General features: G+C 35.1%; 3 protein-coding genes across 3 annotated transcripts; all 3 read right to left on the bottom strand.

Moving 5' to 3' along the window:
* Nucleotides 1–2,009: 2,009 nt before the first annotated feature.
* On the bottom strand, nt 2,010–3,683 carry LOC126707455 (uncharacterized). Its single transcript, XM_050407106.1, has 2 exons — nt 3,491–3,683; nt 2,010–2,504 (listed from the first exon to the last, which is right to left on the bottom strand). Exons 1-2 carry the CDS (start codon nt 3,639–3,641, stop codon nt 2,284–2,286), a joined length of 372 nt encoding a protein of 123 aa, XP_050263063.1. The 5' UTR covers nt 3,642–3,683; the 3' UTR covers nt 2,010–2,283.
* A 782-nt stretch (nt 3,684–4,465) lies between these two features.
* LOC126705066 (uncharacterized) lies at nt 4,466–7,411 on the bottom strand. The gene is made up of 2 exons (XM_050404022.1): nt 7,313–7,411; nt 4,466–6,033 (listed from the first exon to the last, which is right to left on the bottom strand). The coding sequence occupies exon 2, from the start codon at nt 6,017–6,019 to the stop codon at nt 4,466–4,468; it is 1,554 nt and encodes a 517-aa protein (XP_050259979.1). The 5' UTR covers nt 6,020–6,033; nt 7,313–7,411.
* An 813-nt stretch (nt 7,412–8,224) lies between these two features.
* On the bottom strand, nt 8,225–17,472 carry LOC126715677 (autophagy-related protein 11). The gene is made up of 5 exons (XM_050416415.1): nt 15,553–17,472; nt 12,453–14,139; nt 9,805–10,025; nt 9,199–9,400; nt 8,225–9,043 (listed from the first exon to the last, which is right to left on the bottom strand). Exons 1-5 carry the CDS (start codon nt 16,485–16,487, stop codon nt 8,627–8,629), a joined length of 3,462 nt encoding a protein of 1,153 aa, XP_050272372.1. The 5' UTR covers nt 16,488–17,472; the 3' UTR covers nt 8,225–8,626.
* Between the last annotated feature and the right edge of the window lie 481 nt (nt 17,473–17,953).

Genomic DNA, 17,953 nt, shown 5'->3' with positions numbered 1-17,953 from the left:
TTCTACAGTGTGTGAAAGTGTGGAACAGGTTTTTCCCAATAAAAATAAAAAGAGTTTATGCATTATGTAAAGTACACGTCTAAGTTTCTTTAAAAAAAATCCTTTAAAAAAAAAAAAAAATTAAAGTGATGTAAATTTCAATTAGTTTAATTGATAAAATTTTTAGTGTTCTATGCAAAAAATTTATTTTGATAAAATGAGCAATCATCATAGAGTAAATATTACACCTTTTAAATTCTACCCCCAAAAAAAAAAAATTAAACACACATAGATGTTCTTGCATTTTTATGGATAGAGGCATTTGTTTGTGTAAAGTGTGGATAGTACAATTTTATTTTGATCTAAGTGATGTGTTAATTTTGAGAGTTAAATTTCATTTGTCTTTAATTGACTTTAATTTTTATGATGAATGATACATGTGACTGTTGTTAGGTTCTTTTTATTTTGATTTCATGGATGTTTTTAATTAATTATGGGATGAATTGATAGACCATTTATATTGGCCATTGTTAGAGCTTGTAAATTTGAACCCTAACCCAAAATCTATTGATTTACTTGAAGCTGAAGAATGAAAATGGATATGAGTAAAAATGTTTCGATATGTGGATAAACATGACAACTCGTACTTGACTCTTTAAAATGATGGGTTGGATTGGGTTGATTGGTAGTTCAGAAGGGTTGATCCCTTTTTCTTTTTTCTTTCTTATATTTTGTAAAAAAAACAAACAAACTCATTATCGTTAATTTTGGATTTGAAAGTAATATTTAATCTATTTATAGAACAATCATATTTTTAAAATTTAAAATTTTAACGTATTATTTGGCCATTTTCATTATATACTAGGGTTGTATTAAAATTTCTATGTGGTACATATAAAAGATACTAAATCGAGGTGCAATTATTAAATCTAAATATTTCTAAAATAAAATCTATTAGTTTTTCATAAAGTTATAATTTTTTTATTAGTTATTCACTTTTTTAGCTAACATTTTAAATTTTATTCTTATAAACTCTATGTATTTAATTATTTTAATAGGTTACTTAATTTTATTTTTATGTTTTATATATGACAAGGGCACCTGAGAGTATGAGATTGACCATTAGATAATGGCATAGTTTTTTATTTATTTATTTATTTATAATTTCTGTAAAATTATTAAACTAGTGAGCTATTAGAGTAAATTATCAAAATGTTAAATTAAGGATTAATTATTATTTAACTTTTCTTTATTGGTTCCATTTCTTTGTTCTTTTATTGGTATTGAAATAAAAACAAAAGGAATATTTTCAAGTTTCATTTTATTTATTTATTTAATGTGAAAAAATGAGGACACTCAGAAGGCTGACCTGAACTATCAAAAGATTAGGTAAGAGTCATAAAAAACATAACCCATTTTTAATAACAAATACTCATTTTAACTAGTACCCAACATTCTATCCACACAAAAAGAAAAAAGAAAAAAAAAAGTTCTGTACCCAACATGGTCAAACTCTAACATATATGATCCGAACAATTTTCCAGGTCTAACCATTAACTCCTAGGAGATTGATTCTCATACTAGGTGGGGTTGGTTCCTAAGGGGATGTTTAGTTCGCCGTGATATTACATTACATCATAATACTTCATTATTGTAATCTTATATTAATATAATCTCAATACAAGAATACACTATCATATTATTTAGGAAAGTGATGAGATTAAGGTGATGTGATATAATTTGTAATTTTAGATTATGATAATGTTAGGAAAAGTAAAATAAATCAAAACTCTTAATATCACATCATCGTAATGTGCATCACATTAAGGACACATCATAGCGAACCGAACGCCCCTAATATATTCCAACTCCATAACTTAGCCTCAAACTTGGTTAAGGGAAAGTAGCTTAGGTTTTGTTCATTGAATTCTCTCCCACACAAAGGATTTTAACATGATAGTGTGCACACCAGATTCAACAATATGGCAAGACATACCCTCTAGTTCATCACAATGAAGCATATCCAAATGTCTATATAATATTCCAAGGAACAAAGGAGCAAAGGGAAAGAGACACCTTCGAAAATATCAATACCAAGCCTAAATAGTGTAGGCTTGTGATTTGTGAATGGGTAAATACATCTCTAAACACGAATTTTCTAAGGAACTAATCAATGAAAGCCACTCTGCATATATGATTCCACAAATCATTGTTCAAGCAATTCCTACACAAATTTTCCTTTTCTTTTCACCTCCATTTTAAATGAGCTGAATAGCTGAGAAAATAGACATGATACATTCAAGACTAGCCATTGACACATATAAAACATGGTGGATCCATGAGCTGCTCTTTACACGTGTTGAGCAGTAAGCATTGGGAATGAAAGACATGTCCACATGAAAGAACAGCAACCTCTGGAAGAAGAGAAGAATATAATTCTTTATCATCTGTTGGTGAAAACGCAAGATCGCCATTACATAAACGACAGTTTTTTCCAAATGGTTGAGTGGCAGGATTATGAAAACCTGAAGAAGGAAAAAAAAAGCATATTCTTATGATAAATTATGGTGCCAAAATATAGAATCTTTATATCACAATAAAGAAGATAAAAGCATCAAATTGAGTTTTCAAAATAACTATGTTGGCTCATTTCTGTGGCATATTTTAATGAACTGATACGAATGAACGTGTTTGTTGTTGTAATATGGAAACATCCTGAACGAATTTGTATAGAACTTTGGATTCTCTAATGCCACTCACTTTATGTTTGCATGCTTTTATAAGTAGAATGGCATTTTTTTGAAATCCCTAGACTATATCTAGTTTTTTAATTCACTTTTTAGACTACTTGATTTATAACAGAAATTTCATGATTATTACCACTATCTTCTACCTATATGTAAAAACTTCCCAACTCATGGTTCATAATTCCATAATAATGGCCTATTCTTCTTTAGTAAATTATTATAAGCAGCATAGCTTTTCTACACTCCCTATTTCAGCCATACACATCAAATTATTGCTAAACTTTGAATTTACTTGAAGAGACTGGTCTCCAACTTTCACTAAAAAATGAAATTATTTTGATCATGATTTGAGGACAACACTTGTGTCAGTGTCCTTAAAGATGCATGAAGCTGTTCGTGTATTTATCTAGTGTTATCTATCCTTATACCAGACAACATTATTAAGGGTGACCTATGCAAAATTGTCATGATTCCCACTTACAGAATTATGTCTAGTTCATAAAATAATGTGAAATAAAGTTATAAACTCAACTAAGCACTGACCGTTATAGCAGGTTGTGAACATTTGGGAGCCTAAGCTAAGCAACATTCTAAGCCTGTTACTTATCCAAGATACATATCTCACACAAGAATGCATGGTACCAAAACTAAAGTGTAAGATTCTATCTAAGACACAACCAGAGCACATAACTAGGCACATCATGAATATTCTTTGGGTAAATTTTTGAACACGGAGAGAAGTAAAACGTTTCCTTTGGACATACCATCCCACATGATATGATGCTTCAGAACCTTCTGTTTTGAGGGCTGTTTGGATGGCTTTTGGGAAGGTTGGCTCTTAATCTTAAATTTACTTTGCCGAACTTGGTGGGATGAAGAAGTGCTATGGTTTTGACTCTTCTTAACATGTGACATAAATTCGCTCTTCGGAGTAGACTGACACTGCAGAGCATGACCTGCTTTACCTACAGGAAACAGTAACAACAATAAAATGCTGCTTATTATTGAAAGGGCGATCCTTAATAGTATGTTTACTTGCATGTGAAGATTAATTCTGGTACCAGACTAAAACAAAACAAGGCTTGAAATCTAGTGCATTGAAATAAGCTAAAGATGAGTGCTCCCATTCATAAGCTTAACAAATGACAAAAGGTGTACATAAATTAGTATAGGAGCATATGTGATTGTCATACCAGTACAAAAATAAACTCTTACATGTGTAACGGATACTAAAGACATGACAAAACAATACTTGTAGTATATTTTTCTTTTGGGGAGGAGATGATGGATGTGGTCAAGATTTTGTACACTACCCTATGTGAATGTTAGTGTTGATGCCTGCTTGGCCCTAGCTGATTATGTTAAAAAATTACATAAAAAATTATGCAACAGCAATATCGTGGAGCATGAACTGGTTTACCTATAGGAGAAATGCAATAAAAAAGTTGTTAGGTGAATAGGAGCACATGTGATTTCCCTATCAGTATAGAACTCAAGCTCCTATGCATGGAAGGAATGTTAAAAGACATGACATTTTTTTTTTTTGATGAGTAAACAGAGTAATTTTTATTTTTCCACTTTGGAGGGAGGGTGGGGTGGGCAAGGTCTTCTAGTTTTGCAAAACTAGAAGACCTTCGTTATGTTATCAAAGTCAAACATAAATTCGTTATGTTATCAAAGTCAAACATAACTGATACATAAAAAGGTTTGATTAAAGTTACAATAAAATGGACTGAAGATTAAGGGTCAGTTTGTACATTACCTTCATGAGCATTCAACTTGGCGCCTCCTTTGGCCCTGATACTTAGAGAAGTTAAATATGATTTTATTTGAGAGATCTTGGCTGCATTGTCATTAACATGCTGTACTTCAGAAGAATTTTGTCTATCGGGGACTGAACTTATTTTAGACACATTCCCTTGATTCTCTGATCCAACTAGGGAGGCCCAGACAGTATTACTATTTCCATACTGTAATCTAGAAGAATTTTGTTTCTTGAGAACTGAGCTCATGTTAGACACATTTCCCTGTTTACTTGATTCATCTTGGGAGGTCCTGACAGTATAATTTTGTCCATTGGCGATACTTGAAACAGTAGCATTTTCTGATCTGATCCCATATAAATTAACCTGCTTCATATTTGGCAAAGTAGCTTCTTGGTGACTATAGGGTCTTGAAGCAGCTTCAGGGCCTTGAAGGAAATTGCAATGATCTGCCTTTACCCAACTTGCATCTCCAAAACCTCCTAAACTGGAGTCCCCACTGTGAACTGCACCATTAGTCCTTCTACAATCATTGTTAGATGAAGTCTGGCCACCCATGTTAAGGCCATAACCGTAAACATTACGTTGATATCTATCTTCTTTGTTACCTCCACAGTCAAGGGGAGGAGAACCGAGATCAATCTTCTTCGGATGGTAAAGGCTACCAATTTGAAATGAATTGTGGGCATTGTAGGCACTTGGTGCCCCGGAATTTCGTTTCTTGATGACTGAGCTCATTTTAGACACATTTCCCTGATCGCTCAATTCAGCTTGGGAGGTCCTGACAGTAGAATTTTGTCCCTTGGCGATACTTGTAACAGTAGCATTTTCTGATCTGATCCCATATAAATTAACCTGCTTCATATTTGGCAAAGTAGTCTCTTGGTGACTATGGGTTCTTGAAGCAGCTTCAGGGCCTCGATGACAATTATAATGATCTGCATTTACATAACTTGCATCTCCAAGACCTCCTAAACTAGAGTCCCAATTGTGAAATGCACCATTAGTCCTTCTAAAATCAATGTAAGACGAAGTCTGGCCACCCATGCTAAGTCCATAATTGTAAACATTACGTTGATATCTATCTTCATTGTTACCTCCACAGCCAAGGGGAAGAGAACTTACATCAATCTTCTTCGGATGGTAAAGACTTCCATTTTGAACTTCATTGTGGACATTGTCCGTGCTTGGTTCCCTAGAATCTTGAAGATAGTATGTGGCTGGAAAATGACTTCCAAAGCTCATATTTTTATCAAACTGTGGCTGCTGAATATAATTTGATTGAGCTTGCAGAAGATTAGCTGCATTCGCCATTGTACCAGAAGGAGACTGATATGTATTGGCCATGTACCCTCTTGGATGTGGACTAGCAATTGCTGGTATGTATAAGGTAGGTCTTTGGACATTGTCAACTCCCATGGAATACATTGGCCTATAGTAGTCTTGTCCTTCACTTTGTAAAATGCGATTCTCTCCAGCTTGGTAATCTTCATGTGCAATTCCCACTTGGTAAAGGTCACCCCACTCCATTTAAAAAATGAATTCTGGATTAACATTAATTAATACATAAGAATTTATCAAATACTCCTTTTAACTCCACAATATATTACCAAATTTTTAAAACAATTTTTTTAACAATGGAAATTCATTAAAAAAGAAAAAGAAAAAAAGAAAATAGAAGAAGATTTGTAACAGCAATAAATCCAGTGAGGCAAGGCTACCAATGATTTTTCTGCACTCTAACTAAATTTTTTCTCATAATGCTCAATTTTTTTCTAGTAACAAAATCATTGCAAAACACAATAGTTTTTTATGTCACTGCTAACAACACCACCAAACCTTAGCCCCAAAAATTTGGGGTTGGCTATGAATCCTTAACAGACTACTTAGGGTCAATTACATGTATTTTTTTGTTATTCATTGGTTACATGTATTTTTTTTTTTTTTTTGTCATTCAATTTTTCATCTGAAGTCATACCATCTATTACTTCCTTAATTGACATATCTTTTTTACTATTATTATTATTATTATTTTGTCTTCATCAACCTTTTTTTTCTCCTTTCTTTCCCCAACTTGATTCAACTCACTCTTCCTCACTGGTAAATTAATCACTTTCCTTTGAACATAACCAAACTATCTCAAGTGACTCTCTCTCATCTTTTCATCAATATGCCACCCCTTTCTTTAAGCAAATTTTGGTATTTCAAATCCTATCTTTCCTAGTATATTTACTTATCCAACTTAACATTCTTATTTCGACTACACTTACTTTATGAATAAGCTACTTCTTAACAATCCAACATTCAATATCGTAGAATTTATGAATATGCTTGCTACTTCCACATTATTGAGCAGCCAAAAAAAATACTAAAAAAAGAAGGTTCCCCTTGAAAGTATTGCTGGAAGTAGGAAAATATCTATTGCTTCACTCCTAGAATTTGTTTTTCTCCTGTGGGAAATTTTCCATTACTAACAAAATCACAGAGAGCCAGAGACAACTGTTGTAATTTTCTATTTACAGCTTTTGTAATTATGGCGAAAGAAACCAACCCAAATCCCACAAACTAAGAGACATACTAACAACAAATAAAGAACAAAAATTTGAACAGGATGCAACAAAGATAAAATCACCCACAATATACTTGGTATAATTCTATGAATAATAACTAGTCAAGTAATATACTTTTATTCCTCTTACACAATTATTATGACCCTCTAAAGCCTTATAAAAATCTCATAAATATTTTTTTTGAGAGGGAAAAAAAATCTCATAAATGAAGAAAGAACACATATATAAGTATATTAGAAGAAATATAGAATACCTGTTACAGAAAAAATTTCAACCCAAGCTGGGTTTTTGATACACAAACAGAAAATTTTGTTACTAGGAGCTCTAATATTATAGTACTAAGTATAGCGGCAGTCAGCAATAGGGTGTGATAGGTTAGGTGCCGAGGCCTTTGGCTTTTAAAGGTTTTGGCGTGGGGTGCATACCATAACATTACCAAAAGTCGGTTTAGACAAAGCAAAAACATTCAGACCGACCTACTTTTCACTTACCTTTTTTTCTTTTTGCTTTTTGTTTTAATTTTTTAGTCTTGTAGCTCAAGTAGAAATTCCTGGCTTTCTCAACAGATACAATAACACATTTTATTTCTCATCATTGGATGGTATAGGAAGAGAGAAGAATGAAGTTCATTTATTAAATCTAGGTCTAGAGTTTAGATGAGGAAGTGCAAAGTTGTTTGGAGAATGGGGGGATTACCAAAGGAGAAACAGTTGTTTGAAATGCTCTTTGAATGGATCACCTTCTAAACCAAATGTTGTCATAGTTTTTTAAAGTTGGAAAATGTTAGATGAGTGTCTTAGCATGGAAGAAATATGAAAAAGAAAATTGTAATAGCATTTTCTTCAATTTTTTTTTTTTTTTTGGATAATTTGATAATAGAGGAAGGAATATTGATGGTTTGACGAAAAGAGATAATTGAATTCCATTCCTTTGCCAAAAAATGACAGTTTCTTTTGAAAAATATTACCAAAAGTATTTTTATTCCAACTAATAAGTCAGTCTTGTAAATGTGAAATCTTTTTATATATAAAAGGTTTTTTAATTTTTTTTTAAAATATATATATATATATATATATTACCTAAAAAAAGAAATCAAGTTAGGACTAGAACAGTTTTTAGAAAATGTATTCAAAGAGGCCCTAAAGAACAGTTTTTAGACAGTGCATTCAAAGAGGCCCTAAAGCATCAAAGGCTATATATATGCAAAGTTATATTACAAGTGGTCTAAGATGGGCTTAAATGAACTTAATGTCATAGGTGCTGCACATCTTTCTCGCATGAGACGGATTTAATTTACAACTCCTAAATAATTGACTGATCATGTTTTGACACATAAATACCAAATAAAGATCAAGAGATGGATAATATTCACAACTTTTTTTTTTCTTTTTTTTTTTAAGATACGAGTAGCTATATACACAAAAGGGGATAATAACTTAATTGGATGATCAGCTGTACAAAGGAGAAATCAAGTTCCAAGTCCCACCAGGTTGATTTAACTTTTGAATGCTATTCTAAGTATGTACACTTGGATTCTTCCATCACATCTGTCTGCCTGAAGCAGGGATCAGGAAGGAGGTGGTGAATGAATGGTAGTATCAGGTAACATGGCTACCGTCACTAAGAAGTATTCACAGCCAATGGGGAGACCATATGGGTTCAAGGTTGATCCTGAATTCAAGGTCAACCGATCGGTCCCCGTATCAGAGGTCAGGTTTTCTGCTTGATCCATCCTACCATGCTCAGGCCGAGTTGGAGTAGGGGGCAACGACTTCACAATTTGGCGTTCAATATGCACAATCTGCCCAACAATGTAGTTAGGTCTGCATGGGATATGGTCAGCAAACAAGGCCACAGATTCAGCAGACAAGTAATAGTTCAAACAGTTCCGAGTGATCGCCTCATAATGCCCAGCAGAGTTAAGAACAAATGCAGCGATCTCATGAACTTCCAAGCGGCCAAAAGATATCTTTTCCTTGTTCGCCTGTAACACAACCACAATCAAAAGATAACTACCAATTTTAGTTGGTGGCTCAATCAGAACCGCATCCCATTATTTTCATTCATTCAATTTTTTTCTTTTCAAGTAACGGTGAACAAACCATAAAAACACCACGAACAAATCAATTAAAAAATTACCTGCTTCTCAAGTTGATGCTTAGTGTATAAAGTTTTAACCAGCTCTTTCTTCTCATCCAATTCTTTTCTAAGTTGTTCAACTGCAGCTTCAACCTTTAGGTGCTCTTCCCGGCGCCTGGATAAGTAACTAACTCTCTCTGCAAGGACCCGGATGCATCTTCGAAAATCAGCAGTATCATCATCTTCATTGTCATTCATGGAACTGAAACAATTCAAACCAAACCAACAAAAATCAAAATTAATGTCAGTGCAAACACCCCCCATCTCTCTCCTTGCCCTTTTTTTGGGGGAGGAGAGAGGGGGAGGGGACATATTTGACAACAAAACATAAACTCTATCAGAAAATTAAAATCTACAAAATTGATGTACCGATTGTTTTAGAAGAGGCACTTATCACCCCCTTTTTACTTGCAAATTAATTAACTGATTTTAGTGTCAGCATGATAATTGAAGTATTCACACATAATAAAGTTTAGTGAGGCATCCGCAACACTTTGGACGATTTGAGAATCCCTCCTATGAAGGAGGAATAGAGAAAAATGGGGAGGGGGATTTATGGAAGCTTTTTCACAAACACTAATATTAGTCTTCTGGCAAGAGTCTTACTTAGCCAAAGATTGTGCTAAGGTCTGCAAGGAGTCTGCAAAAGCGGCCACTCCACCAGGTGGATTAATACAGCTCCGAAGTCTTTCAAAAAGGCCACGCATTTTCAAAGCAGATGCACGCAGTGCACTATACTCTGAGGCCCTCCGATCAGCTGCACAAAGATGGGTCTGGGCTTCCTCTCTTGCCTCATGCAAGCAGTTTTCTAAGTGAGCACAATTCATCTGTCATGCAGGGGAAAAAATGTAATAAGAAAAAACAGAGTCAGTGGGATAAAAAATTAAAATTATTAAAAGCATGTTTCTCTAATAGACAAGAAAATTACAGTTGCATGAAGATGATTTACAGGAGACACCAATAACGCAACCAGACAAAGGCATTTGGTTCCCAACCAAAAATTTCATATATACATTAATATATATAAAATTACTACAGATTTTCCCTTGCATCTAAATGTCAAATAACAATTACACCTCACACATTTTGTGTTGATGCTGTGATGCTGAATTAACAATAAAGTAGATTGTTAGAATAGCAAAGAAAGCAAAGAGGATTGATCTAAGGAAGCTGCAAGTGTCTGCTCAGTAGTTTTATGGTTAAAAAAATAGAATACTCTTACTCTGATTCACACAAAGTTAATAAGTAACAGCCACTAAGGCCAGAGGAATTTTTTGCTTCCTCTTATAGTGTATTATTAGTTTCTTAATAAAAAATTGTCAGAGGATTGCTTAGCTGGCTAGCTTCAAGGAAGGGAAAATTGGTTTAGCATGCATCTCCTTCTGAAGACTGTGTAGTAAATTAAGTTCTCCAAATGAGCTGTTCCTTCAATAGACAACTTTGATTTATAATTCAGTAGTTCCAGATACATGAGTCAAATGCTGTTTCTTTTTCTTTTCTGTTCTTTTTTTCCATTTACTTATTTTACCATATGTGAAGCAGCAAATGGCATTGTTCTCCCTTATCCCTAGGGTTCCAAATCTTTTTAGTTCAATTCAAATCAGTTGCCCAAGGATCATTTCTGAAATTCTAAGAGCTAGAAAGCAAACACAATAAACAACTCTTCTATTTTTCCAGCTAATGTTTTCCAAAAATGCTTCCCTTAAAAAAACAAAAAAACTTTAAAAATTTTGTTATTTTACTAAAAATGTAAAAAATTCATCCATTCCTTCAATAGACAACCCCTGATAAGGTTTTCATTTAGAACTAGCAACATAGCCATCACCAACCTTTGCTTCAGTGATCTTACAACAAACAGGGGTTTTTTGGATAATTCAGATAATCCTATAGAAGATCTGTAGAGGCATTCACTCCGACCAACTAATAATATTCATATTCAGGCAAACCAATATTGTCATCCCACAGGGCCACAATATCAGGAAAGGCAACCTGAAACCTTGTAAGTTTCACTTTTAAATCATTTTCATTCATGCATAACTAAACATCATGCCAAACTTCGCCAAAAATGTAATAATTTTCCATAACAAAGAAAAATGTAAGTTATGAGAAAAGAATATAGATGATAATCTCTTCACAGAGCCAACCAATATGAAAAAAGAATTATTTTAAGCAAAACATTTCATTTGCCTGTAATAAAGATTAGTAACAATCTTTAGTTTATTCAAAGGACTTGACTGTCAACATAAGACAGTAGGAACCTATAATTACCAATTCAGGGGGCAAGGACTAAAAAAGAGGGTAAAGTTTCAGCCACAGGAATCCAACTAGGGATCTGAAACTTTTGTTATTGTTTCAATTGTACATTGTTCCCATTTCAGAAAAAAGCCATAGAACAACTAAATCCAAGCTGAACAGACTGTCAATCATAAACTTTCCTACCTTACCCCTTTCACAATTTCCTAATATTAAACATGTTGAAGATCTCTACAATTGACAATGTAGCTCCTTAACCCTCTTAGCATATCCAAATTTAATTGGAATCTAACATTACTCTTTATGAGACAAGGTGTGTTAAAGAACAATTAATACCTAACAGGCTATGCTACATTTTCTTTTTTTGATCGGTATACAGGCTATGCTACATTTTCACTTCCCCATTGCAACTAAACCTAACAACCCTAACCTAGTCATAGGAAGTTCACAAGTATGCATCATGTTATGGCCCAGAATTTCAGTGTCAACACCAAATGCTTGCAGTATCATTAGAATCTAACCATACACAAAACTCAATTTCCAGAGTAATCATGATAACCTAGTGTCATTAAGTGCTAACATATTCAAAAGAACGGGCATTTAACTATCCTTTCGGAGGCACACTCACGCATACTTTAGTTTGAGTGTGCATCTATGCATGCCTAATGGACACTCTATACTAAAAATGAGTATATATAATTCAGTCTTTATATCTCAAAGATAACAGCATTCAGTAGAAATTCAGAAAGACAAGAACGTAAAAAATTAGTGGGGCAGAAATGAGGAAATCATCTAAGAGCTAGTTGTAATTTTTGTGTGTGTGTGTGTGTGTGTGTGTGTGTGTGTCTGAGAGAGAGAGAGAGAGAGAGAGAGATTTAATTTGACAAAGAAATAATGAACATTTCTTCCTAGAAATTTGAATCAATTAATACTTACAAAATCTCCTAAAACAGAAACACTGAGAAACCACAAAAAAATGTTAAATTTCAGCTAGCTAATACCTGAGATTCATCAAGGAGCTTCCGACTCGTTTCTAACTCCCTCCTAAGCAAGGAAAACTCCTCCAAGGTAGCTTTAAGCTTGGTCTCAGTTTCAGTCAATTGGTTTGACTTGTCTGCAAGTGCACTTTGTAATTCCAACAAAAGATCACTACTGACTTTGGAATTTAACCCCAGCTCAGCCTGTGTATCAGAAGGTAAAGCAATCAGAGGCCCAGCCATGCTCTCAGCAGTGGAACTGTTTGTAAGGGACATGCCCAACTGTCCTATCATCTTATCTTTCCCATCTTTATCACTGATAAGAAGTTCTTCACGATTTGGCTCCACCATTGAGGAATCAAGCTGAGAATTTTGCATTCCAAAGGAATCAACCATATTCTCATCCACTCCTTCTCGAGCTTTGCCATGTTGCCCAGTTAATAGCCCCAATTTTGCATTCAAAGAATTTGAGATACAAGAAACCTCATCCATGGGCTCAGTAGTAGATATGCAAGGTATGTGGGCTTCACTGCCTAAGACTTCTCGCTTGCAATCATCAACCTTCTCAGCCAAAAGTGCAAAGTCAGTTGGATCTTTGTTATTTGAAAGCTTCTGCCCTTGCAAATATTGATCAGACAATCTCTGCTCCAATTCTTGAATGCGCTTCTCATAAGACAGACACTGTGTCTGCTTATTACCAAGCATAGATTGCAGATGTTTCACATATTCGTCTTTCAGATGCAAGGCTTCAGATGTCTTCTCTTGAGCATTTTTCAATAAGCGATCCAGTTTATCATCATCCAGAGATTCGTATTCAACTTCAGGCCAGTGCAAACAATTAAAGGCAATTGCAGAAGCAAGGTCAGCCTTCAGTTTTGCATTCTCAACTTCCATTTTGCTAGTCCCAGCAACCTCAACCAACTCACAGCCTTCAAGAAGCTCCTCAGAGTCATATTTCTCAAGGGTGTCCACAGAAATCTCCTCAGGCTCAGCTGAATGGGAACTGTCATTAGACAAAGAAAATGAACCTTTTAAGCTTCCATGCTTCTCGCCCTTTAAAGGCATTCTGACCAAATGCTCAGGAGCATATCGATCTAGGTCTGAAATGTCAATATCAAGCAAACCAGTATCAAAAGGAGCTATATTGACATCACATTGATTGGGGGTATCAAATAATCCAAGGGATCCTAAAACATCCCTGGGTATGTAAGAACTATAAAACTTCAGAAACTCCTCCCGCCTCTGAACCTCAGCCTCCCTCTTTGTAGCAAGCTTTTCAGCCAATTGTCCAGCCATGCCCATGTAAAGCTTCATAGAAGCCTTTCTTCTCACCACTTCTGCAAGGCAGGCTCTAAATGCAGGGCCAAGCCCACGGAGTAACTTCAACTCCATAAACTGATCATCCTGACGCATCATTGCCTCTCTAAAAACAGGAAACTGTAACTTAGCATCTTTGACGACAACAGTGACAATTGTTATCTGTTGCATGTAATTATGTAGAAAGAGATTCATTTCATTCTTCTTATCCCTGCAGAAGTCCAATAGCTTAGAAATTTCACGATCACAAGCCTGCATCTTAGGCAGGTGATTCCTGTCATGGACATCATACATAGGACCCAAGGCTGAAACTGCATCATGAGGACGGAGGGATGAAGATAATTGGCTGGACAGACACTCATCCACTAGTTTCTTCACTGTATTGACATCTTTGCTGCATGAATAGACACATGTAGGTATTCATAGGCTTTTAGAAATAACATGATTAAAGCAGAAACAGGTATCATGATCATACAAACCATGGAATACAAACAGTAAATACAATATTTAATACAAAAGACACAAGTGACATCTAGAGTCCTTTTTACTTATATTGATAAGTTACACACACATTAGTGATTAGGCTGTCTACCAACCACTATTTCCAAACCACACAGAAGTGGGATCCTTGTGTATTGGATATGACATTTTTTAAAGTTACACACACACCCAATGGGTCTTGAACCCATGAACTACCCTCCATCCCATTATTAAGGGACGAAAAATCTCCTTTTGTGCTAGAGTCCATTGGCCAAGTAACATCCAAAGTCTTGTGTACTTTAAACTTGCTAAAACCAAGATTTTGACTCCATGGCCGCTTTCAATTTTGGGGTTTAGGCATTTAGCATTATAGGCAGTAGAGCCAAGCAAATGAGGTCCAAAACACCATAAAGGTAGTTCCCTTATCTGCATCGCAATCCCTTGCTATGCTATGAGGAGAACCTAGGTTCAAATCTCTCTCCCCCCACTTATTGAAAGCACACAAATTTTATTTGGAAAAAAAAAAAAACTGCCATGCTATCCAGTTTCCTTGTGTGTAATATACATATAATCTAGGTCATGGCTTCAAAACGTTTAACATCATGACATGGACCAAAGATCTCTAAACAATAAAAAGCACACAGGTGAATGCATGCACACATATACCATACAGACCAGGTGCATTACTAGCCCAGATGGTATATCATATTGTAAACTGAACCACTCCAAGTATACCTGATGAACAAGGCATCATGTGTCTGTTGGAGAATGTGTACATATGAAAAAAAGCTAACTAGCACACATTTTGCAAGTATGCACTTCTAAATTAAATTGAGCATAAACATCTTCAACCATATGTCCAGAAAATACTCTCCATTTGAGATATGCTGAGTAAAAATTTAACCTAAGACTAGCATAACAATGGAACAGCGTAGCACAAATCAATGAGGCATACATGCACAGAGCAAGTAATGAGGCTTCATCTGTCTTGGAGAATACAAATACCAAAAAGCAAAAGACTACATGCTTAGAAAGCATGAACCTTTAGTTAATTAGGGAATCGAAATCTTCAACCACACATAAATATATCTCCATGAGGGAAGTGCCAACCAACCATAAGATTACCCTAAGACTAGCATTGTCTTCAAACAATTTTTGGAAATTATATAACTCAGCCACAACAAAGTTTTGAAAAAATCAAATCCAGGAAAAACTTAAATGACCTGAAGTGAGTAGCATAAATAGGCATTTCGAGACCAAACAAATAATAAAAAAGATAAATATATAGGTAATGCTGAAACTACTGCCAAAATAAAAGAGAACCCACCTCAAAGACTGCAGTATGCTCTTTTGTTCATTGATGAAGTGCTGGTGCTCCTTAATCATCCTCTCCAAATCCCTAGCAGGAAAAGATACCCTGCTAGCAAACAATTCCTCAACCTTGTATTTCGCTTCATTAACCTTTTGCTTAAATTGTGAAACCTTGTTCTCAAACTGCCTGTGGGAACTGCTACAATTCTCAGCTGACTTCCGCAAAGTCTCTTCCTTGACAAAATCCAGTAAGCACTTGCGTGTGGAAGTCTGTAAAGGAGGGGGAAGCTTGATGGATCTCAATTTCTCAATATCCTTCCCAAAATTTCCCAGGAGATCAGAATGAAACCGGTGCTGTTGCGAATAATGTTTCATGAATTCTGTGTAACTTTGGTTAGTCATCTTATAGAATTGATCCAAATTACAACTTGCAACCTCCAATGCCCTCTCTTGAACCTTCTGCTCCTTCAAAAACTTCACACAAGTATCATATTTCTTTTGGCTACATTTATAAATTGCATCTCCCTGGATGAAATGGTACCTGAATTGCCTCTCATATGAAGGCAAAGCCTTCAAAGCAGGGTCAGGAGCATTATCCAAAGGATGAGGATTATGCAAAGAGGCCGGCAATGGAATCTCTGCACTATCAAAGTTCTCAACTTGCTCCGGCTGAGGACGAGGCGAATTCATATGCAGTCTTGCCTTATTAAATACAAAAATTTCCCTGTCATCCGAAGGAAGATTATATGCTGATAACAACTTCTGCGGGTCAAGTCTAACCTCCAAACACAGAACAACCTGCTCATGTAAACCAATGTTCTCCACGGATTCAACATATTTCATAACCACCTCAACCGGCGTGTTTCCACTGCAGTGGGGCTCATATGTGTGCCCATTCTCAGCAATTCGAACCACAAGCTTGCCTCCACCTTCTGAGGTAGTAGAACTCATCTTATCCTCTTAAGAACAAACTATCCTCCACCACAAATTCCCAATAAACACAATCAAAACACCAATACCACCTTGTTCACACAATCCAATTCTCAACCCCAACGCCTAACCGAGCTTAAGCCTTGACAAAAACCCGATTTCTCACAATCCCACCACCAAATTCTGCAGAAGCAGCCCGATTCTACACAAACCCACTAAGGATTTTACCCCCAAAAAGCACTAATTGCCATTGACCCATCAGTGAAGCCAGCAAAACCAACCTATCCAACACAGATTTCCCCCCACAAAAACCAAAACTTTGACCACCAATCCTTTCCGAAACCCCCTCAAACCAACACCGACCGACAACAAAAATCTTCGAAAATATACTCAAATTCCCAACGAACCCACCAACGATTACACACAAAACTCCAAAATCATCACCGACCCACCATTCAATTCCGCAAAATTAACCCAAATCAAACCAGACCCACCAAGTTTTTCACCGTGAAATCCCCAATTTCACTTCCGGCAAAGCCCCAATTCGTTCCACCCTCCAACAATGACCACCACACGAAAACAACCAATCGAATCAAAAAACGAATTTTGAAGAAAGGGTTAAGGAGAAAAACTTGCACAGAGGCACGAAGATAATCAAAGAAAAGAGATTACGTGAAGCTAAAGAATCTTCTAAATTTTTTTTTCTTTTGTTTTTTTTTTCTCTTAGCACAAGGTTTGCACGAAACCCTCTTTTTTTTTTTGTGCTTGTTATTTTATTGTAATCTACGTTATCTTATTCTTCTTCTTCTTCTTCGCCGATTTTTTTTGCTATTTTTTCTTTTTCAACAAACAAACACAGAGAACCTTCTGCAAAAAGTAACCACCGCGAAGCAGAAGAGCTCTCTCTCTCTAGAGTGTGTGCTTTCTGTTCTGTGTCTCACTCTGTCTCTTTTTCTCTCTTCACAATAACTTTGGAAGGAATAGAGAAAGGAAGCAGCTTTATATCGTTTAGATATGATTGAACATTTTCTATTTCACTATTTTATTCTGTTACAATTTTTTCAGATTCGTATTTTAGTATAGTATTTAACTATTCAACTCAGATTTTCTCAACCAAAAAAAAAAAAAAAAAAAAAAAAACCTAGTATTCAACTACTTGGGGTGGAAAATCCCAAGAGTAATACACAATTTTGCCACGTCTAGTTATTGTGAGTGATTAAATTGTGAATCTATTATTTTTATTTTACTATTTATAATTTACTGCATAGATAAATTGTACTAAAAAATGTGTCAAAAGTTGTAAATATAGCTTTTTATAAATAAATAAATAAATAAATTGTTAGACTAATAAATATCACAAACTACCATTTTTTTTAGGAGTCATTCAAATTCTGAATGTCTTCAATGGAAACATCGAGATATACGAGCATTTTCATCAACTCTTTCATAAAAAATGTCATTTTAATATATTAAAAATCTACTTTATC

This window comes from Quercus robur, chromosome 2 (genome assembly GCF_932294415.1).
Source record: "Quercus robur chromosome 2, dhQueRobu3.1, whole genome shotgun sequence".
Taxonomy (NCBI): domain Eukaryota; kingdom Viridiplantae; phylum Streptophyta; class Magnoliopsida; order Fagales; family Fagaceae; genus Quercus; species Quercus robur.
The sequence above is the reverse complement of the archived record's forward strand: the minus strand, read 5'-3'. Positions and strand labels throughout refer to the sequence as shown.

Bases quoted from the DNA above. Each gene is read 5' to 3' on its own strand.
- LOC126707455 (XM_050407106.1), bottom strand. From the start codon at position 3,641: ATGTCACATGTTAAGAAGAGTCAAAACCATAGCACTTCTTCATCCCAC. The intron at 2,505-3,490 runs GTATGTCCAAAG...TTCCTTCTTCAG, and splicing joins GCATCATATCATGTGGGATG to GTTTTCATAATCCTGCCACT.
- LOC126705066 (XM_050404022.1), bottom strand. From the start codon at position 6,019: ATGGAGTGGGGTGACCTTTACCAAGTGGGAATTGCACATGAAGATTAC.
- LOC126715677 (XM_050416415.1), bottom strand. From the start codon at position 16,487: ATGAGTTCTACTACCTCAGAAGGTGGAGGCAAGCTTGTGGTTCGAATT. The intron at 10,026-12,452 runs GTATTAGCTAGC...CCTGCATGACAG, and splicing joins AGCTCCTTGATGAATCTCAG to ATGAATTGTGCTCACTTAGA. The intron at 9,401-9,804 runs GTAAGACTCTTG...GAATTGTTTCAG, and splicing joins TTAGCACAATCTTTGGCTAA to TTCCATGAATGACAATGAAG.